This window comes from Agrilus planipennis, unplaced genomic scaffold, assembly GCF_000699045.2.
Source record: "Agrilus planipennis isolate EAB-ADULT unplaced genomic scaffold, Apla_2.0 scaffold44, whole genome shotgun sequence".
NCBI lineage: Eukaryota > Metazoa > Arthropoda > Insecta > Coleoptera > Buprestidae > Agrilus > Agrilus planipennis.
The window spans coordinates 1,603,749-1,625,107 of NW_020438939.1; the positions used below are offsets into that span (position 1 = coordinate 1,603,749).

Here is a 21,359-nt window from a genome sequence, read left to right on the forward strand (position 1 = left end):
AATCATAGACTAAATGGCAATGCAGTGAATGCTATATTACTTATTTGGCAAATTTTAATATTTAACGAAGTTTAACAAAAAGTATTTATTAATATATTGAGTTATTGTGAATATTTTGTTGTGACATTCCTGACAGTCATCAATAATGCCTATAACAGATCGAAAATAAGAAAAAATAATGACATTGATAAAAATAAACAATACACTACTATGCTCCTATAATGTAAAAAAGAAGAAATATTAATAGTGCTATGTTAATACCGGGAATTAAAGTTCAAGGAGTTTTTATTTTGCAGTTTTTTTTGGGGGTACTGTTTAAATACAAAAGGAGTTTAAGGACATTGTGTTATTAATTACAAATGTGTTGTTAAATTATCACCGTGGTAACAATTTTTCATATTAATTCTAACAATGGGGGAACCTGCTTTAAGTGTAAACCTAGTACTTGATAAGAAAGTTATGAGTATTTCTTACTCAGCAACAACAACTGCTGAAGATGTGTGTACTACAGTTTGTAAAAAGCTGAGCATTGGTCCAGTGGCAAGACACTTATTTGCTCTCAGAGTCAAAGACAAACAGATTTTCTTAATGCCCTCTGCTACATTTACAGAGAAAAATCCGTCTTATGACTTGAGAATTCGTTTCAAACCTGCAAGCTTGGATAAATTAAAGAAAATAGATATTAATGCATATAATTATTATTTTCATCAAGCACGTAATGACTTGCTAGAAAACAAAATTCCTGACATTGTATTTGACAAATGCAGAAGAGAATTGGTTGGCTTAGGGGTCACTGATATGTATAGAGTTATGTTAGAGAAGGACATAACCAAAGAGATCGTTGAAAATGATTATAGAAAATATATGCCTAAAGAAGTGATCAAAAGGCATTCATTTTTTGTTAAAAAACCTGTAAAAGATACTTTAGAGAAAATAAGGCGGTCTGGGCATGATGCATGGTAAGATATCAAGTTTGTCAATGAATAATTTTCTTTTACTCATAATAATTGTAATGTTTCTTATTTAACTAAAGGTATGTAAAATCTGAATATTTGAAGCAGTTGGATAATATTGCTCCTGAATATTTGTGTGAAGAATATAAAGCTTTAAATGACAGAGATGGATCTATATACAGTGTATTTGTTCGAGTATCACCTTACCACCCCACAGACCCTGGAATTAGAATCTGTTTGGAATCAAGGAAGGATGTAAGCAGTTTTTATTACTCATTTTTTTAATTTTTTTATCTCAACAATTTAATTTTTAAGCAATGGGAACAAATTTGTAAAATTGAAGATTTGTGTCATATTTCAATAAGAAAAGATGGTACTGTAGAGATAAGTCGCAAAAACGGCATTCCGTTCTATTTACAGTTCGCATTACCTTTAATGTACTCTTTTGTAAGCCTGTTGGATGGTTATTACCGTCTGACTTGCAAATGGACATTTAATTTATGTAAAGACGTTACCACCCCTTCACTGAAGAGTTTGTACAGCATGAGATGTCATGGTCCTGTGGGGTACAGTGTAGATTCAATCTTTAATTGTAACTGTTTTTTGCAATCAAATTTTAAATTTCAGTGGAGAATTTTCTTACTCTAAACTTGAAGAAAAAAGGGGCAATCATCCAGGATGTTTTATTCTTCGCGAATGTGAAACCAGATACAATGTTTATTTTATAGATGTTTGCATAAAAAATTGGTAAGTTTTTGTTTCATTATTTTTTGCCCAAAAAATAAACCATAAAACTTTTGTTTTTTTAAAGCTCTAAGCCAAAGACTTACAAGTTAGAAAAACTCCCAAACAATGAATTAATATTCAATGATGACTTAACTAAGTATAAAAATGTATTTCAATTAATAAAGGCTTACAGTGACCCTAACGGCTCAATTTTCCTGCAGGAGTGTCTTCCACCCTCAGAATATGGTCAGATTCCACAATAACACTTTATAAAATAAGGCAATAATTTATCTTTTCTAATTATAGATAATTCGCATCTTCTACTTTGTCAAAATGAGACTTTGGTGGGCGATTCTTTAACGGATGGTTCATCTGTTAAAGGTTTAATACCATCCAGCCCGCTGTGTATTAACAACAGAGATATACAAGTTTACAAAGGTAAGCATTCATAAACTATGTAGCATTTTAAAAAGAAATTTTATTCGAAAATATAGAAATGTCAAATAAGACGCAATGTAAGAACAATAATTTGACATAAATCAAGGGCAAGAAATGCTTCAAAACTTTAGTAAAATAGTTATTGTTAGTTTAATTAAGTTAATTTATATTACTTGCAACGACGAACTTGGCAATTTAACTGATTTATCGCGATGTATATTAAGTCATTTGGGTTTGGAATATCGAGGGGAAATCCAGAAAACTGAATCGGGTGTTCCCTGTCAGGCATGGGATTCGGAGAAGCCCGTTCATAAAGTGAACATCTCTTTTATCGATGAGAAGTTTAGCGATTTCTCGAAAAAGAATGCTATGAACTATTGCAGAAATCCCAGTTTGCATCCTGATGGACCTTGGTGTTACTCCATGGAGAAGAATAACATAAACGAAACGTGTATGATACCGTTGTGTTCGTTTAGTGAGTGCAAAGCAACTGGCCCCGGAATGGAATATTCAGGGAAACATAAACGGGGATTATCAGGTAATCGGTACATGAAGGGCAAAAAATATTAAGAAGAATCGTTCTTAAAATTGTCGCACATGACATTCGTTTTTATTTAGTTTGAAGGTGACCTATTCATTAACTTGATGGCAAAATTAAGAGAAAAAAAAATTGTAGATAGAAAATGTTTAAAGTGGAACAAGAAAAGGAAAAAAGTTAGACATGATGGCAATATAACTGAAATAGAAAAATATGCAGCACACAAATTTCCTGAGAATGATTTATCAGATGCAAGTAAATTTTGTCGAAATCCGAGTGGAGATGTGGGAGGTCCTTGGTGTTTCGTTGAGGTTGAAGATTCCAATGAAGTGGAGAGAGAATATTGTGATGTCCCATTTTGTGAAGACCAAGAGTGTACCGTTTTCACAAAAGAAACTCCAATCTACTCGCATTTCGCAGCATTCGAAAGTACTCAGAACTTTACTTTTGGATTAAGACTGTGGGATTCAGATTCTTTTCTCAATACAAGTGCTAAATTACTTTTATCTGTTTTGGCCTTGCCGACAACGGGTAATGAAGTAAAAGAATTGGGATTTGGAATAGAAATTCATATTTCAACGACAAAAGTCGCACTGACTTATGGCAATAAAGATGACGTGCATTATGAAAAGTTAGAAAACCCCTTAGTTTCGCATAAATATCAATTTTTTTCGTTAAACTGGGATAAAGGGATTATAACGTTTTCTAGAGAGGGTGCCGTGGTACCCATATTTATGGCTGAAATACAAACGAAAAATAATCTACTTGGATATCATAAAGACGCCTTTTCCTATTATTCAGCAATGGGGGAAAATATGCTGTGGTCTTTCCCCTTTTGTGACGATGACGACGTTTGTGACATTCAAACAACAACTTCAGAACATCATCAACAATTTTGGCCTCTTGGAAGAACGGATTTAGGTTTCGATCTTAAATTTTATATTCGTGCATTTCATTCAGGATACATTTTACTCGTTCCAAGTCCCGCAGTAAAATATCCCGCTTTGAAAATAATGCTAGACAAAAAAGATGGCTTCACTGAAGTTGTTCATTATCCCCGCGAAAACGAGCCACCCAATGTATTGGTCAAGCACACATTGAATGAATTCTTGCTTGATTATTGGAAATGGGCCGAATTTACACTTGCAATATTTGCTGATAATTTACAACTTTTTAGCACTCGAGATATTGGAACTTTATTAATCATTGACTTGCGTCACGAAAGTATAAGACAGATACGTTGGTTTTCACCAGCCTCAAACGATAGTGTGGCGCACTGGACGTTTTCTTGTGCGCCTCTGAAATCTGCTAATCCCCCGCCAGCATTTTTACCTGAATGTGCTCTGGAAATGCATGAAAATACCTATAAAGGAACCCAAGATTTAACTAATGAAGGAATACCTTGTTTACCTTGGTCAGGTAAAGGTATTCCAAGCAATGATTTCTTCAATGACAAGAATGAAGTGCTCAAAACAAGAAATTATTGTAGGAATCCCTTGAGTGATGATTTAGGTAAATACTCAACTAGGCGCATAAAATATGTACATATTACTAAATTTAGCTATCTGCAAAACCTATAAATATGTAACTAAAAGTGAAAATAATATTATTTGAAGGTTCTTATTGTTACACTTTTTCGCGTACAAGGGAAATCGTAAAAAGTTATTGTCACATAAGACCATGTAAATCTCAAGAATGCAGATTGGCCGGAACGGGTAATGATTATGTCGGAAAACTTAATATAACTCGGTCGAATCGATCTTGCATGGCATGGACTGCTACATCTTTCAAAAGTTATAACGAAACTCTATTTGCCGATAAAAAAATCGAAGACGCTAAGAATTATTGCCGAAATCCTACAAGAAACTTGGCTGGTAATAAAATGTAATATTTAGTTCAACAATTGTTCAAATATAGTTTCGTTCTAGGAAGTTGGTGTTATACAAATGATAGTAGGTTTAGATATGATATATGCAACGTAAGAGACTGTGATAAACCCGAAGAGTGCATCGTTATAATTAGACAGAAAGGAACGGGTTAGAAAATGATTCTTTATCATTTTTATTTATTTATTACTTCATTAGCTTCAGATATCCATATACTGCCCCAGTGGAAAGCAGGAGGTGCCCACGGGGGACTGCATTTTGCCGCAAAACAGTGGAATCCTGATCAGCAAATAGGCGCAGTTTTTGAATTTAAATCGTTAGAAAAAGATCAGTCAATGAAGTTGGTCATAGGAGAAAAAGAAAACGAAAAAGTGCAAATGTATTATAACTCGTATTTGGTTAAAGAAAAGACGCTTTCCCATTTAATGCATTCTGGCAAATGGACGTCATTTTGGCTACAAATTCGAAAGGGTGAAATAGCTCTCGGATATGAAGACGTCGAAACAGCCTTATTCGAATGGACACATGATTATCAAAATACAGCATTTGAACCCATATTTATGAGTTATATGTCTTTGTTCTTAAGTCCTTTAGGACTATTTTTTAATTGCGATGAATGTCATATAGAGAACGTCACAAATTCTGATTTTTTAAAACTTTTTCCTCTTGGATTACGGCGAAAAGATAGGAAACCGCTTTACAACAGCATATGTTTTAAATTACGAGGTATTGGTGTCTTTAATGTGCTGTTGTCTGCTTTGCCAGACGTCGGTTTATATCATTTGATTAAAATAAGTGACGACGATGTGTCAATTTATAAAGTAGACTTTAACAAGCGCAACAAAATGATACTACTAAAGTTAGAAAAAATGATTAAAGGCCCACTTTTACGCACAAATTCCTGGACGAATTTACACATTTCATTTCAAGAACAAGAGTTAAATGTTTCTTCAGAAGAGGCACTTTTGTTTCGTTACAACAGTAGCGATGAGCCATTAGTGTTTTATTGGTTTTCTGTAGGATCTGAAAAGGGCTGGGTGGTTTGGGTGGCTAACTGTGTACCTCTTGACATTGATGGTCCTCCTTTGGACGGCGGTTGGTCCAAGTGGTCACCATGGCAATGTACCGTCACATGTGGAGGAGGTTTGTAAAAAAGGCTAACTTTTTATCATTTTTTTGGACTATAACTCAATTTAAATGTTAAAGCCACCCCCAAGACTAATGTTTTAAACATTTCCGTAGGAGAAGGATTTAGAACACGAAACTGTACGAATCCCAGCCCAAACATATTCGGTCAACAATGTCATGGGTCACCAAAATCTGTGGGAACTTGTAACGATTTTCCTTGTGGAGACATATCACCTGCAACTATTGAATCTATTCAACAGGATCTAAAGACAACTCAAGTTAGTTTAATTGTAAACGAAGAAGATTCACTTTTTATAGAAGCTAACAACGAAATTACTTCAAAAATACACACGGAATCACCTGAAGCCACCTTTATGTGGACTTTGAACGGATTATTGGTGGAAAAAAACAAAAATCGAACTATATTGAAGAATAATAGCATTTCTATATCGAAGACTTCAGAAAAAGATGTAGGAGTTTATGCATTTGTATTGAAGAGAATAAATAAGCAAAAACTTATAATTCGTACAGTTACATTAGCAGTTGTATCTAAAACTTACGATATTTCTACAAGAGCTACATCAGAACTTATTTTACATTCCAAAGCGATGACTTTGGGACATATTTACATCGATCTTTCCCAAAAATGGCTCTTAAATAATACTACCTACATTGATTATGGGATAACGACCCTTAGTGCCGTCGCCACCGAACGTATCAAGCCGTTAAACGCATCCCATTCTGGAGAATGGAGATGTGTAGTGGAACAATTAGAATTAGGTTTATTCTGGGTTACGAATATAGTTAAAGTCGAGGTCAAAAAGGCTCCTAATTTTTATACTCATCTTATGGAAGATAAATTAACTGCACCAATTTTTGCTAGATTTAAAACTGAGAAAAATATAAGAAGAGTTGCGGCCTTGTTTTTTATTACTTTATTTTTACTTCTAACTTCATGTACGGGATTCTATTTGTTACTAAGAAAAATGCCTATAAAAAAGATTAAGAAAAAATCTAAATATAAGAGAAATAGAAGACTGTAATATAAATAGTGCAAATAAAGTGATTTGATTATTTGATTTAACCATTAATATTATGATAAATTGAATTAAACAATCTAAAAATTTTCTATAACTTAGGTCACAAGAAACTTGGCTCCGAGGAAAGAACAATGGTTTACAGAAGTATGTGGAAACTAACAAAGGGGAAAAAGATTGAAGTTGCAATGAAAATTTTAAAGCATGAATATTATGAAGAATACCTAAAGGTACTTTTGATTTAATCGGCACACTAATAATTTATTAATGCAATAAATAGTGTAGTATTCTATTTATTGTTATATTTTGTTTCAGGAATTTTTAGAATTAGCTGGTCAATGGGCGTTTTTGCAATCATATGCAATCGTTAAACTGTTTGGTGTTACTTTAACAAGTCCAGTGTCAATGGTGCTTGAATATATGAAATTAGGAAACTTGGACCAATATTTGCAGAGAAATAAATCGTCATTAAAAGAAGTTGATCTAATTGAAGCAGCTACTAATCTGGCGTCTGCTTTGTGGCATTTGGTAATAAAAAGCAGCAATATCATGTTCAACATTTAATTGCTTAATGTAAATCACAGGAAGAAAATGGTATAGTTCATGGAAAAATTCGATGCAAGAAATTACTGGTCAGTTACCATGATGACAGGGTTTTTACAGTTAAACTTTCTGATCCTGGAGTTCGATATTCTTACAGTTCAAATGAGTAAATAAATGGTTTAAAACATTGCAATTTTATTGAATGAATGTTCCTTTAGGGTTCATTGGATACCAGTTGAGTGTTATTCAAATTTAGAATTTGCCAAGAGATCAACAGCTGCTGATGTATGGGCTTTTGCAACGACTTTGTGGGAAATTTTTATGTATGGAGAACAAATTAAACAAACTAGTCACATAAACGCCATGAAGGTAGATATAAAAAAAAAATAAAACATCTACTAATAATACAAATTAATACGATTTGTGAATCAGTTTTACGCCAGTGGCAAAAGATTGCCGCAACCTGCTTCCTGCCCTAATGACATTTATCAAATTATGAAAGAATGCTGGGATGCAGATCCGCACAGAAGAAAGCAACCTCAGGCTATCATGCGAGATATTAAACAAATATTTTATCAAGGTAAATGGTATATAAGAGCTTTTAAAAACGATAAAAAGTAATTAAAGCTTTTTATTTTAATTGTAGTGTTCAACTCCAGAAGAGTTCATTCATATGCTAAAGTATTTACTTCTAAAATGTCTAAAAGTTCTGGTTCAGTGTCCAGTTTGAATACAAATGCTACAGGTAAGATTAATTTTTATACTTTGCAGATAATTTGACACCTATTCAAGTTTCTGTGGGCAATTTTCGGGATTCATTTTTTATTTAATTTTCATCAAAATTAGTATTTTCTTAATCAATTAATTGAGCTGAGCTGAGTCGCTTTTAGATAGCCTCGAGTTGGTACATGGGCAATCGTCTCTTGTTCTTTATCAAGTATGTAGGTATAGAAAATTATGTAAAATCGTTCTTTTAAAAAATTTGCAGTAGTGATAACAAGTAATTACTGTGTATCAGTAAATATAAAAAATTAATTACTTTGTATTTATTAATACTTTTAGTGTTCCAAAGTTTTTGGAAGTCGGTTTTTATATTTTTTAAAAAATTACTTGTTTAAATTATACACTAACAGCTATTAATTTCAATTTACAGATAGCACGTATGTTCTGCCTAATGATGGTTTAGTATCTCTCTCTTCTATGAGTGAAAAAGATATCGATTTTATGTATGGATCTTCTACAAATGGAATCAGCGTAGAAAAAGCATGGATCCTTGGAAACTTAGATTATAGCGACGACACTGAATCGTGCGATGTTTCGACAATTTTATCCAACTTCGACTTTTCTGCCGCTACTTCTGCCACGTCATTAAATAGTTTGAATTCTATGCAAAGCGTTTTTGAGCTAGATGGTGACTGTAATGTCGTGTTACAGGGACGAATTGGACAGGTTTGAAATTCATATCAAATAAGATTTTGGATTATATTTTACATACTTTTTAGGGATTTTACGGGGAAGTTTACAAAGGGACGTTAGAATATTTAGGCGATAAGGATATCGAAGCGAAGCAAGTGGCAGTTAAAAAATTAAAAACATCGGCAGTATCTACCTGCTTGCAAGATTTTGAACGTGAAATAACGATTATGAAGGTATAATATAAAATTAATTAATTACAACTGGAACTATTTTCATCTTTTTTCAATAGAATTTGAAACACCCCAATATCGTGGAAATATTTGGAGTGTTGCAAGAACCTGAAATTTCTCTTGTAATGGAATATGTACCGCATGGTTCTTTGCAAAGCTATTTAAAAATATACAAAGAAGTATTGACTGTTAAACAATTGCTCAAGTATGCGTTAGATATTGCAAATGTAAGCTTATGGTTTTAGATGAATTTATTAAATTATTACCAATCAATATTTTTCAACAGGGTATGGAATATTTAGGGACAAAACATAACATAGTTCACAGAGATTTAGCGGCGCGAAATATTTTAGTTGTTGACGAAAATCATGTAAAAATTTCAGATTTCGGCCTAGCTCAAGTAATGGGACCAAACGATTATTACATACTCAAAACAAGCCGAGAACTACCTATTAAATGGTAATTTTTTCTGTAATTTTCATTGCATGCATCGTTCACTCTGTATATTTTTTGTTTGAGTGTTTTCGTAAGTATTTTTATTATATTAGGTATGCCCTTGAGAGTTTACGGGATGGCAAGTTCTCATCTCGCTCTGATGTCTGGTCATTTGGGGTCACGTTGTGCGAAATGTTTTCGTATGGAGAAGAACCTAAACTACCGAATGTTGAAGTGACACCTGCTGAACAAGAACAACAGGCTCTGTTAAATTCATTAGAAAATGGAGCGAGGTAATTAAAAATTATTTATTTTATATTGTTTCAAGTTGCTTTTATTACCATTTACCTTAATAAATTTGAATGGAACCTTTTTATTTAAATGGAAAGTTTTAAAGTTTTAACATTTGTCATAATAATATTGAAATTATATTCTGTACAGATTTCCCTGCCCACCTATGTGTCCACAATCTGTCTATGTACGTATTATTTATCCCTGTTGGACAAATAGTCCACATGATAGACCCACATTTTCTCTTCTGCATGGTGAAATACAAGATATGTTAACACAATATTAGTATCATATTTCACAAGTAGGAACTAAGCACAAGGGCAAACTATTACTCATCAATAAATGTGCATTTTAATGTAAAATTAAATTTAATCGAATTGATTGGTTATAAACGTGTAATTGTGATTTATAATGTCCATGTTTTAATTGATGCCTATTTGATTAATTTTAATTATATTGTGCAATTATGTAATTTTAATGTTTTTCATAGGTATGATTGATATTAAACATCTTTATTATTTTAACTTTAATGAATGTATATATTTCATTGTTTAATAATTTTTGTATAAAAACATGAAATTGCTAAAGTTGATTCTGTTTCTTTGGTAAGTGAATTTATTTTTCACATTCTTTTTCAATGTTCTATGAGAACACTTTATAAATGTACCTTGAACACTGTGATGTACCTTACTAACATGAAGTTTTGCATCGTGTGGTTGTGCCAAATTGATTAACAAAACTCAAAAAATTTTATACATTGTATTTTATTTTATATCATATTTTTGCAATTCCAGATTTACGTAAGTAAATTTTTATGCGTGACTTCATGTTAAAAATGTTTTAAACACAAACCTTTAATAGTAGTACAAGTAAACTGGTTTTATTTTACATGTGTGCCATATTATGTGCAATTGTAGCAAAACTGCAATTATTTTTTCTTATATACTAATAAATGTACAATCTTACAATGTTGTTTTTCTATTACGTTAAGAAGTTTATTAAGACAGGCACCTTAGAAAATTTTTCAAAAAAAAAAAACAAACTTTATTTTAGTAAAGGAGTATAAACAATTCGGAATGTAAAGTTTAAATTAATAACGGAAAATATTGTTTCACAACAAAATGAATACTTGATAGAAATGATTTATCTGTATATGAAGTAGAATGAATTTAATGAAGTTGAACTGCTGACATGTGTAATGCAATTTTTTTAAGCAATTAAAAAAGCACAAGATGAAAGGTAGGAATGGAGCTTTTTGTACTACTGTTGGAACATTTAACACATTATAAGCTTACACTTCTATGCCTTACATGCAAAAATGCACTTTTAAGCACTAATCCAATGCTACTGAATTATAAATTCATTGAATAACTCTGAATTACACCACACATTTTACTTGTAAGTTTCCTGTTAAATTTCTCTACCACAAACTTATCTTCAATTTTATGTTTACATTATGTATACATACAACAACAAAGCTTTCAAACTATCCAATCTTTCATTATAAAAACGTGTAATTTATAACTGGTCATAATTAATAGTAAACAAACATTTAATTCTTTAACTTCAAATTTTTCAGGATTTAGCATTTTCAGAGATACTACATGTATGTTCTTTAGCATTTATTTTATTTAGAAGAGAAAATAAAATGGGAATTTACTCAAGATCACTACTGACATCGACCCTATCAAAATAGCTTAATAGTCCCTGAAGACGTTTCTTAACCCTTTTTTGATCATCTACAGTACAACCTAAGAGGGCAGACTCAAAATTTTTATCTGTAGCTCCCTCAACAAAATGAGATGAACAAGCATTCATGTAGGCAATGCATTTAGATTTAGCACCCTCTGGGTCATTCCTAACACTCATCACTAAATAATCTATCAAATGATTTATTTGATGGAGAGCATCTTCTTGAGTCTGGTCACGTTGTGTTAAAATAGTTAATTCTACTGTTGCACAACGATTCAATATACGATCAGCATAATGCAATACATCATCACGCTCATCTACAAGAAATATTTACAATTACATATCATTCAAATAGGAAATTGAAAATGTACTTTTTAATTGATGGTAATGGTAAATATAATCAGTAAGATAGTGAGCTAGATGAGGACCAATCTGACGTAAGCATTTACAATATAATTTTAAAGTAATATGCAATAATTTGTTTATGTATGTGTACTGTCACTGATAAGACATTTTCAACTAATTCTCAATCATATGGGCATTATAGAGAAATACAAAACATTAAATCAACTTACTTTCATTTAGGTCTAGCATAAGATCTGTTCCTTTAATAGAATCCAACGAAGCCAATAATTTATCACGTTCCTCTTCGAGTCTGGAAGCTTCCTTTCGAAGTTTTTCAACATGACTTTCGAGAACGTCTAGAAGTTCAAGCAATCGTTGTTTTGGAGATTTATTTTCTAAAGGACTATATTCATCAATTTGAGGTAGACTACCCGATTTTGCTGGTGCTAAACAAAACCAAGATATGTTTTAGATAAAGAAATGTTCTAGAAAGTTATGATAACCTATACTACCGGTTGAAGATCCACCTGATAAATCCACCTCCATCCCAAAATTTTCATTAATCATTTAAAACTCCAATTTAATTTGTATTAGCTACTACTCGTTTAAATATCTATTAAAATTTTTATTTGCTTGATAGCGCCTTTTCACTATTTATTATTCACTCAAGCTGACATTCACAATTTCATTATTGACAATTTCTGAAATTTACTTTTTATCTTATCTGCTGTATTGCCAGATATTTGTAAAATAAGACAAACACCACTTTTATTTCATACTTAGTTTTTTGAAACTGTATGATAAATATATATCGCGGAAAATACAATATTTGCACATTTTTACTCAAAAATATCCCGTAAATGTAACGTTATTACATAAATTAGTTTTTCAGATTAATAGTTTAAATTATACCATTGTAAATGGAACAAAATTATTGATAAATTATTGTGGCAACCATGGAATAAAGTTTAACGGTTCCTAGTTGAAATTTTGAAATTATATTTAAATGTTTGAGTGTCAAACGTCTATTTAAAATATTTGTTGGATGATGTTTTAAAAATATAATAGGTAATTATTACAAGTTTTGAATGAAACGAAATTTTATTAATTACATTACAGTATATTTTCAACAGAAGTATTTCACTTTTTAGCGGCAAAATTGTAAAGCTGTTTACTAACCTCTATAACGACTTATTTATTAAAAAAATCCATTTATTTACTTAAATTCCATCATCTTAAGCATAGATAAAGTTATTTAAAAATACGGCCTATGTTTTAGATTCAAGAGGCTCTGATATAAAAGATAAATGGAATTATCTGATTACCTGAGAGCAGGTTTAAAAGAGTTACAAAATAAACGAACTCTTGTATCTCATTTGGATAATATACAACAACAAATGCAAAGAAGACGTTCTTCGAGATTGCAGAACCTAATGAATCTCAGAAAAATAAATGAAGCAACATTATCACCAGTTATTACACCAGCTAAAGTTCGAACACCTATAATATTGAAATCTCTAGAAGGCTCTCCGTCATTCAAAAGAATAAATAGTAGACACCATCAACAAGAAAAAAGTGATGTTATAAAAGAGAGAAAAAAGGAGAAAAATCAACACATTGATAAACGTAAAGCATTACTACTTAAATGGAAAGAAGAAAAAAACAAGAAACTACAATTAGAAAAGAGTCATAAAAAACCTATTTTTAAGGTATCACATGCTGCAAGTTTACCTTCGATTGATTCAGCCAATCAGTTTATAAAAGGAAAACGTATTACTCCAAAATCGAAAGGAAATACCCCCAGTTTATATAAATTTGCACCAAAGAATCACATTTTTAAACCTCCTGACAATATTAAACCCATTTATTTTAAAAGTAGTACAACGAAAGGTAGTAATATGCCTATTACTAAGAATACTCTTTTGCTTCAAGAAGATGTAAAAACTGCTATCAAGAGTAAAAGAAAATTGGATTTTAAATCAGATAACAATAATAAATCAAAAGTATATACATCAGTTGTACAACCTAGAATCATTGAAACTAGAACAAATTTAAAATGTACGGAGAATGACAAAATCTTGAGTAACAATAAGGATGTTTCTTCTAAGAAATGTATAAGAGCAGACAATTCTACTGCAAATTATAAAGTTAAAAATCAATTAGTTAAAAAGTCACCTAGACTAAACTCATCAAAAAGATTTACAGAAATAGAAGTGCCATCATCTCAAAATGTAAGTAAATTATCATCGACTTCAAAAGATAATCTAGCAACAACAACTAATGAATTAAAAACAATATCTAAACCTCGCAATAATACTTCAGTAAAAAATTTGAAGATTGAAAAGTGTTCAAAACCGAAAACATCAAAGAAAACGTTATCTAAAAGTTCTCATCGGAAAAGCATATTCAGTTTGTCAAGAAATAAATCGCCAGAACCATGTAAAAAGGAAGTTTTCCAAGAAGATTCAAAATCTTCTAAAGCTACAGAAAATGAAATGTGTACATCTTCAGGAAATTCAAAGAATCCAAAATCGCCAGTAACTCCTGTCAGCAGTAATTCTCTTCCACAAACACCGAAAAATAATACTCCTCCCGTATATATAAGTCCCTTTATCACATTATCACGAGGAAAAGACAATGCACGTAAGGAATACAAACAGCGATTGTCTAAAGGGGGCACATGTGAAAATTCGGATTTCTCTAGGTATACAAGTCCCAAAGCTGCCGCTGTGTACTTTACGGATCTATTAAACTCTGAAATTTCTGAAATTCTCAATAAGTGTGAAAAATGGGAATTCCATAAAAAAGATGATAATTTACCTGACGGCGCTTGCGACATGATAGACGTGGCAATTGGACAATCACATTTACTGGTAAATCAGAAATTAGAACAATTTAGGGGCCTTATAAGGTCAGCCGAAAACAAAGACGGCAGCGTGACCTGCCACGATTTACATGGTTTCTGGGATTTGGTAAACATACAAATAAAAAATGTAAGAGACCGATTTGCCAATTTAGAGAGACTGCAAAACAACAGATGGGAAGAAATAATTTGCGCTAAAACTAAAACTCCAACAAAAAAGAAAAACTCAATCCGAAATAAAGAAGGTAAAAGAAAAGCCGATTCAAAAATAAGAGGCTTTATAGAAGCAGCCAGACAAAAGAAGAAATTACAAACTAATGAACAGAATATTGCAGAGGCATCTGATCCAAAAAGTTCTTTACAAGAATTTTCAAATAAAGTCTTACCAAGGCGGAGATCTTCAACGGTTTCGGTATCCGAACGTGGCATTAGTTCTCCAGGACTAACAATAATGAGAGCGTCACTTTCTGCAAAAAAGCTTCAGCAGACATTAAGCTCCAACTCGACACCGATTAATTTAAACAAGAGTGCCACCGTTGTAAAAAGTATCTTAAAATCAGGGCAAATAAAAACATCAAAGAAGCGTCATAAATCGGTCTTATTTGAAACTGCGTTTGAGGATAATCTTATAATCCATTCTGGTACTTGCGAAAACAATCCCAATATTGATAACATTGAGCCACGACCCAATGTAAAAAAATCGATCAGCTTTTCTCCAGAAGATTACAAGGTTGTCCGTAGATCGTCAAGACTAAACGCAAAATTGCCAAAAAGTAAATTATTCTGACGCTTTGCATGTTAATTTATTAGTTATTTAAATGTAGAGGTATCGTTAGATGTTACAATGTATGTAAATTTTAATCCATAGTTTTATTGCTGACTTTTATGTTATTATAATGGAGTCTCGTTAAATATAGTAAAACAATTTCAAAAATTATTTTTTTTATACGTGTACGTATATTTGTCATTAAAAACTACATTTTTGAAAAGCCATTTTTTTAAAGTAGTAATAATTTACTTAAATAAAAAGATTCATTTTGTATAATAGTTTCACAATTAAAATTATAAAAAAAGCTATGATACTACGTCTCCAATTTGTACTTGTATTCAAAAACCATTAAGAATTAATAAATTTATAAGACATTTTTTATAGCAGTATGCTTATCAATGTCAACAATAGCATTGACACCATCTTCCGACCCAATAGTTTTATATTCTGTTTTATACATTCCTGGTGGACATAAATCTTGGAACTTACTTGTTCCAGTCAGTGCTTCAGGGTAATCTACACCAGGGTTGTTAAGATATGTCCATAACGGATAATTGGTTGGAGGAACGTAAACTTCAGAAGATGTAGTTCTGTATCCGCTAAAAATTTTCAAATTACTAAATTTTAGTATTCAACATTTATCTTTTAACAATTCGAAACTTGAAATGGTCAACAATCCCTTGGGTCTTTTTTATTAAATTCAATTTATCTGTTTTCTTCACTAATGGAACGGAAATTTACGACTGGAAATGTAAAAAAATATATATTAAGGTTTTACTAGTTTTCTTACCTATGTGGCACAGGTTTTGGCGAGACATGAACAAGACGTTCTTGAATTTTTAGTTTAAATGGCATATTATCTTGCATGTAATTTTTTTTTGAAGGAACCATAGGGGATATGTCCGGAGGATTTTTAGGTCCAAAACCTTTGGCCTAAAAATAAGCAATGCCAATTTTTATTATATTTATACAACCCACTCATTAAAATATCGAACATATATTTTGTTAGTTCTATAACAAAATACCACAAAACGTGGGTTTTTAAATGCGCACGTTTACCTTGGGTGCTTTTATTATGTCGTAGTAAGTAATAATATCCTTTTTGGAAATACCTTCCCAATGTTCTTTAGTAAATGGAAAATGAGTAGAAGCGTAGGTGGTCATATAAGGGTCAAGCCATTTATAGTACCCTTTTTCCTCAGGTCTAATTTTCGGTTGTTCATCACGGCCAAGTGCTTTCACCTAACGGCCGAAAAGATGAATAAATTTTGAAAAAATTCAATAAGAGTAAAAATTACTTTCCTCACATTTTGCATAAGGTTCTGGCGGATAAACAATTTCATCATCGGCTATGGGCTGTTTCAAGGTATAACTTTCGTGCATTTCCGATAGAAAATGGGATCTTGGTTTTGGTGGATTTTGAAATATCTAAAATAATTTGAACGTCCGCATATGTATACAAAACCTAAACTTGTCCTTTTTATTTTACCTTTTCTTGGACATTTCTTGTATAGTGCACATCTGCATAAGTTCCACATTTAGGATAGAATTCATCGATATTTTTTTGATAGTATTTTTTTACAAAATTCCTTCCATATTCGGATTCTTTTACGGCATCCTTAGTAGTGGGATCGGACAGTGATAAACCCGGTCTTACTTTTAATGCTACTCTCTACAAATAGATGATTTCCAAGATACAACCTTTTTTTTTATTACTTCAAAAAGTTCGTACGCAATCTAAATTTTGAGGAATCTCCGGGTAGTAGTCATGAGAGGTTTTGGTGATAGTTCTATAATCTGCAGGATTATTTATTGGTTTCCCGTAATCCACATGTGACAACGAATTTGATGTTTTAATTGGAAACTGCAGGTGAGGAAGGTTCATTGTAATTAAAAAAATTCCTTGTATTTTTCAATAACAAACTGATTAATAAACCAGTGTTAAATTCAAAAAGACTTGGATACGTACAAGGAGTCCCACAAGTTTAATGGGAAACTATTATCCCATTTGTTTATAATATAATATATTAATGCATATTAAAGCAGTAAGACTTATGTTAAAATCCGCAATCCGATTAATTAATATGAATCTGATATAACTTGTATTGCCTAAATTTTGTTGTTAACTGTATAAGAATTTAAACGTGTGGGACACAGGATACCTTAATTTCCTATGACGACCGTTTGTTATTTCCCTTATTTTATTCTGTTAATAATACATATACAATTGTGTCATGAAATAAATATTGTATTGAGGAGTATTAACGAAACAAATTTCGAAAATGTCACTGGTAGGAACACAAGTAGTACCGTCTTTAATGGTATTTTTCAATGAAGGGAACGCTGGTGATATAGAAGGTAATATAGGAAAAATGAATCATGCATTCTCATTTGACCCTATACTATTTCAAACTGTTTCAAAAATTGAATTGTTTATGAGAACTTAAAAATATTCGTACACTCGATTATATATATACATTAATGAAGTATTGGTAAATCTTTCAATTCGAATTATGTGAAGACCTATCAAATTAAATTTTAAACAAATAAATTTAGTTTCACAAACAAATTATCATGAGCATCATTAATTCCCGTTTGTTTTGCCAGAATTATCAAATGCAGACTTGATGAAATATGTGGACGAACTTGATAAAGAAGTCGTGTACATGGAAATTGAAAATGAGGTTTTCGAGTGTTATTTATCAAAAAATGAACCATTATTATTAGTCGGTAATATTTTATTATATTGTGCATGATGAAAGATGAACTTTTGCTACTACTTAATAATCTTCCATGGTAGGTTATTATCAGTACATTCGTATTCTAACAAACGAAGATAATTCTAGTGATCAGCAGTTATCATCATCTCCTAGCAAACTGCACATGGACATATCTTTAACTGCATTATTTGGTCGAAAACCTGATTCTAGATCGGCTACAACTCCAGAAAAACCCTATCGGTATGATATTCCACTCATTTTCTTAACCAGTACTAAAACGTATTACCACAACATTTTTTAACAAATTCCAATAGTTATATTACTCACTTTTTGGAAAATTTTCTTCATAATTTATACCTTGTATACGTATAACATTGTTAAAGATTAAATTTGAGTACCAAAATGGAGCTTGTTATGAACGAATTAGAAGAAAGAAAAAGTAGTTTTGAGGAAATGGTAAAAAAAACGCGCAAAAAAAAGAGCGATTTGAAAGCAGAACTAGAAGAGGTAAAAATACGTACAGCTGAAGTTGAAGAGGCACTTAACACCTTTGAAAAAGTTGTAGTTATTGAAGGAAAGGATCCTCTCACACAAAGAATTCCAGCAGAAAGATTTATAAGGTTTCATTTAAAAAACTGTCTATTGTGAGGGAAGATCAATATAAAACAATGACTTTCAAGGTTCATGGAGGAGTGGTTAAGAAAAGCCGACGTTACTATAGGAAAAATGCGACTGAGAACGTCTACTTTGAAAACTCAGTTCAGAAAAGTTGCACATTTAATTTCTCAAAAAAAATATTTGGGAGAAACAGTTCATGCAGTGGATTTTGACAAAATTCGTATAGAGAATACGTATCTCATGGAAAAAATTGAGCAAAAAACAGCGCATATGTTGGAATTGAAACAAATTAACGGAGAAGCAAATCTAATGCTCGCCAATTTTAAAAAATATTTGCTCAAACAAATGAGTGAACTGGATAAAGTTAAAAAGGAAATAATGGAAAACGAACGAAAAATAAAAGACCTAGAAACTCAAGGTAATCTGGCAGAACAAGAAGTTGAAAAACAAGAAGAAAAATTACAAAAAATGATGTATATCACGGAACATTATAAAGTAATCAATTACTATTTACAATCAAATGATTTTAAATCAAAGGAGAAAATTATAAAAAGTTATTTTAATATTTACTCATTTTCAAGGTACCCGAAGTTATACAGTATGTTAAAAAGAAAGCAGAACTTTTGGATTTAAAAAAAAGTTATAAAACATGGATTAGAAAAAATAAACTTGAAATGGTTCGATTGATTCTATATTTATTTGATTCTTTCATTTGAATGTATATACTTTTTTAGTATAGTCTAAATCAAATTATCGAAAAAATGAAAAAGTTAACTGGTTCAAAGAAACAACGGCAGTCCTGGTTTAGGTATAAAACTTATTATAGGTAATTGATGAGCTTTAAACAAAAGTTCATTATAATTTTACAGCCTTCAATCAACTTATTCGGGGCTCACACTCGCTTCAGATGACTATTTCGGTCTTCCTATTCCCGACAAAAACGAAGATGACTATATATACTAATAAGTTTTTTAATTGAGATTAAATATATTATAAATAGAAAGAAACCTGAAACTACAAATACAAAATTGATTTGACCTTTACTTACAATTAGTTGTGGTTTTCATAAAAGTTATAACAGGTACCTTAATTTTAAATATTTTCCCCTAATTTTTTGTAATGTATCTATGTAGATACTTACGTAATCCTTTTCCCGAAAAGTTGGGTGTATCCATGTTTCGTATTCAGCGTAAACTAAAATATCCCTGAACCGTAAGTGCATATTTAATTTAAGTCTTCATCTGCCACTCTCTACTCCTGCTTCTGCTTCTAATTAGCTTTTCATGTATCAAAAGCGCATTTAATATTAATTTGCTTTTAAATATAAATAAACTCACTAATATGCGTTACTTCACTTGTGCCTTTATAACTACAATAATTTATAATACTGTTCTAATTAAATTCTTTTTAAATGTAATAAGCGGCAACCGGCAACATTGTTTCAACAAATGTTTAATTAATTGTTAACCATAGTTCCTGATTGCTGCAAAATGTATCTATGGTATCACTAAAGTGGATTTTTCATCTGCAAATTTAAATTGCAACTGTTCGTAACACATGCGGAAAACAAGGTAATTGCTTTGTAAGTTTGATATTTTTAAATAAAATTGGTTCTTTTTACATCATTTTATTGTGGTAACTTCACCTTATGACTCGAAAGTCTCGGATTATCTATGGTCTCCAAGTTCACGCTAGGGGATTTCCTCAAAGGTGCGGTTAGTAAAGTAATGTGTAGTAGCCTCCGTATACTCCACAACGAAAATTTAACAAAAAATTGAAAAGTTTGTGATTTGTACATACTGTAGTACAGACATGAATTCAATAGTTAATACTATTACTAAAAATTTGCCAGATTATTGGGATAAAAATATATCCTATCAAAATCCTTATCGTCGAATAAATGTAAGTATTTATCGGGCAGAGTATGATAAAATTTCCGACATACTTAGTAAAGCTGCCAACGATTACCACCATCAATTGCGAAGGTTGGAACGAGTGCAGAACGTATATGCCTATGGTCAGTTTATTGTACGTGAGCAATTCTTTATTAATAATGCCCCTTTATCCACTTGTTACAGGGTAAGTTGACTTTCTGAATTTCACCCTTTAAAAATGTAATGTGTATATTGTTATGTAGGTACAACGTTTTTATGTGTTAAGAAAAATTTATTTAGAAGATGCAATAGAATATAATTTGGACCCCAGAAGAATTGGTGTGGGAACTACTACTATAACATTTTTATCAAAGATTAACTTTGTACCAGATGATCATGTGGTATTAGTTCTAAAGGTATTGACCTACAATCCAAATCAAGATTCAATTACACCAGAACGAAGTTCAGATTACTTTATAGAATATGTAGCTTATCTTGACTAAATTTGTATTTTAACTATTTATTGTATAAGGAAGCTGAAATTTGACTTGTTATATTATACTACTTTTATAATTAACCAAAATGTTTACTACTTTTTTTATTTTGTCACCACACATTTTACTTGTAAGTTTCCTGTTAAATTTCTCTACCACAAACTTATCTTCAATTTTATGTTTACATTATGTATACATACAACAACAAAGCTTTCAAACTATCCAATCTTTCATTATAAAAACGTGTAATTTATAACTGGTCATAATTAATAGTAGACAAACATTTAATTCTTTAACTTCAAATTTTTCAGGATTTAGCATTTTCAGAGATACTACATGTATGTTCTTTAGCATTTATTTTAT

At 31.3% G+C, this 21,359-nt stretch overlaps 7 protein-coding genes across 16 annotated transcripts; 5 read left to right on the forward strand and 2 right to left on the reverse strand.

The window, feature by feature from the left end:
* Positions 1-411: 411 nt before the first annotated feature.
* On the forward strand, positions 412-10,547 carry LOC108742563 (tyrosine-protein kinase hopscotch). Its single transcript, XM_018477826.2, has 18 exons — positions 412-959; positions 1,034-1,208; positions 1,269-1,519; positions 1,581-1,700; positions 1,765-1,925; positions 1,986-2,117; positions 6,809-6,936; positions 7,022-7,234; positions 7,291-7,415; positions 7,468-7,618; positions 7,682-7,829; positions 7,896-7,994; positions 8,403-8,698; positions 8,752-8,898; positions 8,955-9,122; positions 9,182-9,354; positions 9,444-9,623; positions 9,772-10,547. The coding sequence occupies exons 1-18, from the start codon at positions 412-414 to the stop codon at positions 9,905-9,907; spliced, it is 3,351 nt and encodes a 1,116-aa protein (XP_018333328.1). The 3' UTR covers positions 9,908-10,547.
* Positions 2,124-6,801, forward strand: LOC108742562 (plasminogen-like). Of its 7 annotated transcripts, none has more exons than XM_018477819.1 (6): positions 2,124-2,655; positions 2,794-4,167; positions 4,272-4,529; positions 4,584-4,691; positions 4,740-5,684; positions 5,784-6,801. In XM_018477819.1, the coding sequence occupies exons 1-6, from the start codon at positions 2,232-2,234 to the stop codon at positions 6,710-6,712; spliced, it is 4,038 nt and encodes a 1,345-aa protein (XP_018333321.1). In that variant the 5' UTR covers positions 2,124-2,231; the 3' UTR covers positions 6,713-6,801. The 7 variants fall into 7 exon arrangements, with proteins under 7 accessions (XP_018333321.1, XP_018333322.1, XP_025830303.1 ...); XM_018477820.1 differs by having other exon boundaries at positions 4,746-5,684; XM_018477821.1 differs by having other exon boundaries at positions 2,566-2,655; positions 2,736-4,167.
* Positions 10,548-10,650: 103 nt separating the features above from the next.
* Positions 10,651-12,369, reverse strand: LOC108742569 (BAG family molecular chaperone regulator 2). Of its 2 annotated transcripts, none has more exons than XM_018477834.2 (3): positions 12,162-12,369; positions 11,889-12,104; positions 10,651-11,630 (listed from the first exon to the last, which is right to left on the reverse strand). In XM_018477834.2, the coding sequence occupies exons 1-3, from the start codon at positions 12,223-12,225 to the stop codon at positions 11,278-11,280; spliced, it is 633 nt and encodes a 210-aa protein (XP_018333336.1). In that variant the 5' UTR covers positions 12,226-12,369; the 3' UTR covers positions 10,651-11,277. The 2 variants fall into 2 exon arrangements, with proteins under 2 accessions (XP_018333336.1, XP_018333337.1); XM_018477835.2 differs by having other exon boundaries at positions 12,171-12,367.
* Positions 12,370-12,683: 314 nt separating this feature from the next.
* LOC108742564 (guanylate kinase-associated protein mars) lies at positions 12,684-15,434 on the forward strand. The gene is made up of 2 exons (XM_018477827.2): positions 12,684-12,726; positions 12,938-15,434. The coding sequence occupies exon 2, from the start codon at positions 12,966-12,968 to the stop codon at positions 15,306-15,308; it is 2,343 nt and encodes a 780-aa protein (XP_018333329.1). The 5' UTR covers positions 12,684-12,726; positions 12,938-12,965; the 3' UTR covers positions 15,309-15,434.
* A 100-nt stretch (positions 15,435-15,534) lies between these two features.
* On the reverse strand, positions 15,535-19,991 carry LOC112904447. Of its 3 annotated transcripts, XM_025974521.1 has the most exons (7): positions 19,770-19,991; positions 17,023-17,154; positions 16,780-16,962; positions 16,593-16,718; positions 16,350-16,532; positions 16,081-16,223; positions 15,535-15,889 (listed from the first exon to the last, which is right to left on the reverse strand). In XM_025974521.1, the coding sequence occupies exons 1-7, from the start codon at positions 19,848-19,850 to the stop codon at positions 15,655-15,657; spliced, it is 1,083 nt and encodes a 360-aa protein (XP_025830306.1). In that variant the 5' UTR covers positions 19,851-19,991; the 3' UTR covers positions 15,535-15,654. The 3 variants fall into 3 exon arrangements, with proteins under 3 accessions (XP_025830306.1, XP_025830307.1, XP_025830308.1); XM_025974522.1 differs by lacking the exon at positions 17,023-17,154; XM_025974523.1 differs by lacking the exons at positions 16,780-16,962; positions 17,023-17,154; positions 19,770-19,991 and having other exon boundaries at positions 16,589-16,716.
* LOC108742566 (coiled-coil domain-containing protein 113-like) lies at positions 17,187-19,759 on the forward strand. Its single transcript, XM_018477830.2, has 8 exons — positions 17,187-17,648; positions 17,898-18,020; positions 18,091-18,250; positions 18,394-18,630; positions 18,691-19,123; positions 19,210-19,305; positions 19,363-19,436; positions 19,498-19,759. The coding sequence occupies exons 1-8, from the start codon at positions 17,573-17,575 to the stop codon at positions 19,589-19,591; spliced, it is 1,293 nt and encodes a 430-aa protein (XP_018333332.1). The 5' UTR covers positions 17,187-17,572; the 3' UTR covers positions 19,592-19,759.
* Positions 19,992-20,325: 334 nt separating the features above from the next.
* Positions 20,326-21,103, forward strand: LOC108742571. The gene is made up of 2 exons (XM_018477837.2): positions 20,326-20,707; positions 20,766-21,103. The coding sequence occupies exons 1-2, from the start codon at positions 20,441-20,443 to the stop codon at positions 21,003-21,005; spliced, it is 507 nt and encodes a 168-aa protein (XP_018333339.1). The 5' UTR covers positions 20,326-20,440; the 3' UTR covers positions 21,006-21,103.
* The last annotated feature ends 256 nt before the right edge of the window (positions 21,104-21,359 follow it).

What these genes read in the sequence shown, in the direction of transcription:
- LOC108742571 (XM_018477837.2), top strand. Translation starts at nt 20,441, where the DNA reads ATGAATTCAATAGTTAATACTATTACTAAAAATTTGCCAGATTATTGG. An exon ending in CTTTATCCACTTGTTACAGG is followed by an intron (nt 20,708 to 20,765) that starts GTAAGTTGACTT and finishes ATTGTTATGTAG; the next exon opens with GTACAACGTTTTTATGTGTT.
- LOC108742562 (XM_018477819.1), top strand. Translation starts at nt 2,232, where the DNA reads ATGCTTCAAAACTTTAGTAAAATAGTTATTGTTAGTTTAATTAAGTTA. An exon ending in ACATAAACGGGGATTATCAG is followed by an intron (nt 2,656 to 2,793) that starts GTAATCGGTACA and finishes AAAAAATTGTAG; the next exon opens with ATAGAAAATGTTTAAAGTGG. An exon ending in AATTAGACAGAAAGGAACGG is followed by an intron (nt 4,692 to 4,739) that starts GTTAGAAAATGA and finishes TTACTTCATTAG; the next exon opens with CTTCAGATATCCATATACTG.
- LOC108742563 (XM_018477826.2), top strand. Translation starts at nt 412, where the DNA reads ATGGGGGAACCTGCTTTAAGTGTAAACCTAGTACTTGATAAGAAAGTT. An exon ending in CGGTCTGGGCATGATGCATG is followed by an intron (nt 960 to 1,033) that starts GTAAGATATCAA and finishes ATTTAACTAAAG; the next exon opens with GTATGTAAAATCTGAATATT. An exon ending in TTTGAATACAAATGCTACAG is followed by an intron (nt 7,995 to 8,402) that starts GTAAGATTAATT and finishes TTCAATTTACAG; the next exon opens with ATAGCACGTATGTTCTGCCT.
- LOC108742564 (XM_018477827.2), top strand. Translation starts at nt 12,966, where the DNA reads ATGGAATTATCTGATTACCTGAGAGCAGGTTTAAAAGAGTTACAAAAT.
- LOC112904447 (XM_025974521.1), bottom strand. Translation starts at nt 19,850, where the DNA reads ATGCACTTACGGTTCAGGGATATTTTAGTTTACGCTGAATACGAAACA. An exon ending in TTCCTCAAAATTTAGATTGC is followed by an intron (nt 16,963 to 17,022) that starts GTACGAACTTTT and finishes ATCTATTTGTAG; the next exon opens with AGAGTAGCATTAAAAGTAAG. An exon ending in ACATAATAAAAGCACCCAAG is followed by an intron (nt 16,224 to 16,349) that starts GTAAACGTGCGC and finishes GCTTATTTTTAG; the next exon opens with GCCAAAGGTTTTGGACCTAA.
- LOC108742569 (XM_018477834.2), bottom strand. Translation starts at nt 12,225, where the DNA reads ATGATTAATGAAAATTTTGGGATGGAGGTGGATTTATCAGGTGGATCT. An exon ending in ATCTTCAACCGGTAGTATAG is followed by an intron (nt 12,105 to 12,161) that starts GTTATCATAACT and finishes GGTTTTGTTTAG; the next exon opens with CACCAGCAAAATCGGGTAGT. An exon ending in TATGCTAGACCTAAATGAAA is followed by an intron (nt 11,631 to 11,888) that starts GTAAGTTGATTT and finishes TATTTCTTGTAG; the next exon opens with ATGAGCGTGATGATGTATTG.
- LOC108742566 (XM_018477830.2), top strand. Translation starts at nt 17,573, where the DNA reads ATGTCACTGGTAGGAACACAAGTAGTACCGTCTTTAATGGTATTTTTC. An exon ending in GAACGCTGGTGATATAGAAG is followed by an intron (nt 17,649 to 17,897) that starts GTAATATAGGAA and finishes TTGTTTTGCCAG; the next exon opens with AATTATCAAATGCAGACTTG. An exon ending in ACTCCAGAAAAACCCTATCG is followed by an intron (nt 18,251 to 18,393) that starts GTATGATATTCC and finishes ACATTGTTAAAG; the next exon opens with ATTAAATTTGAGTACCAAAA.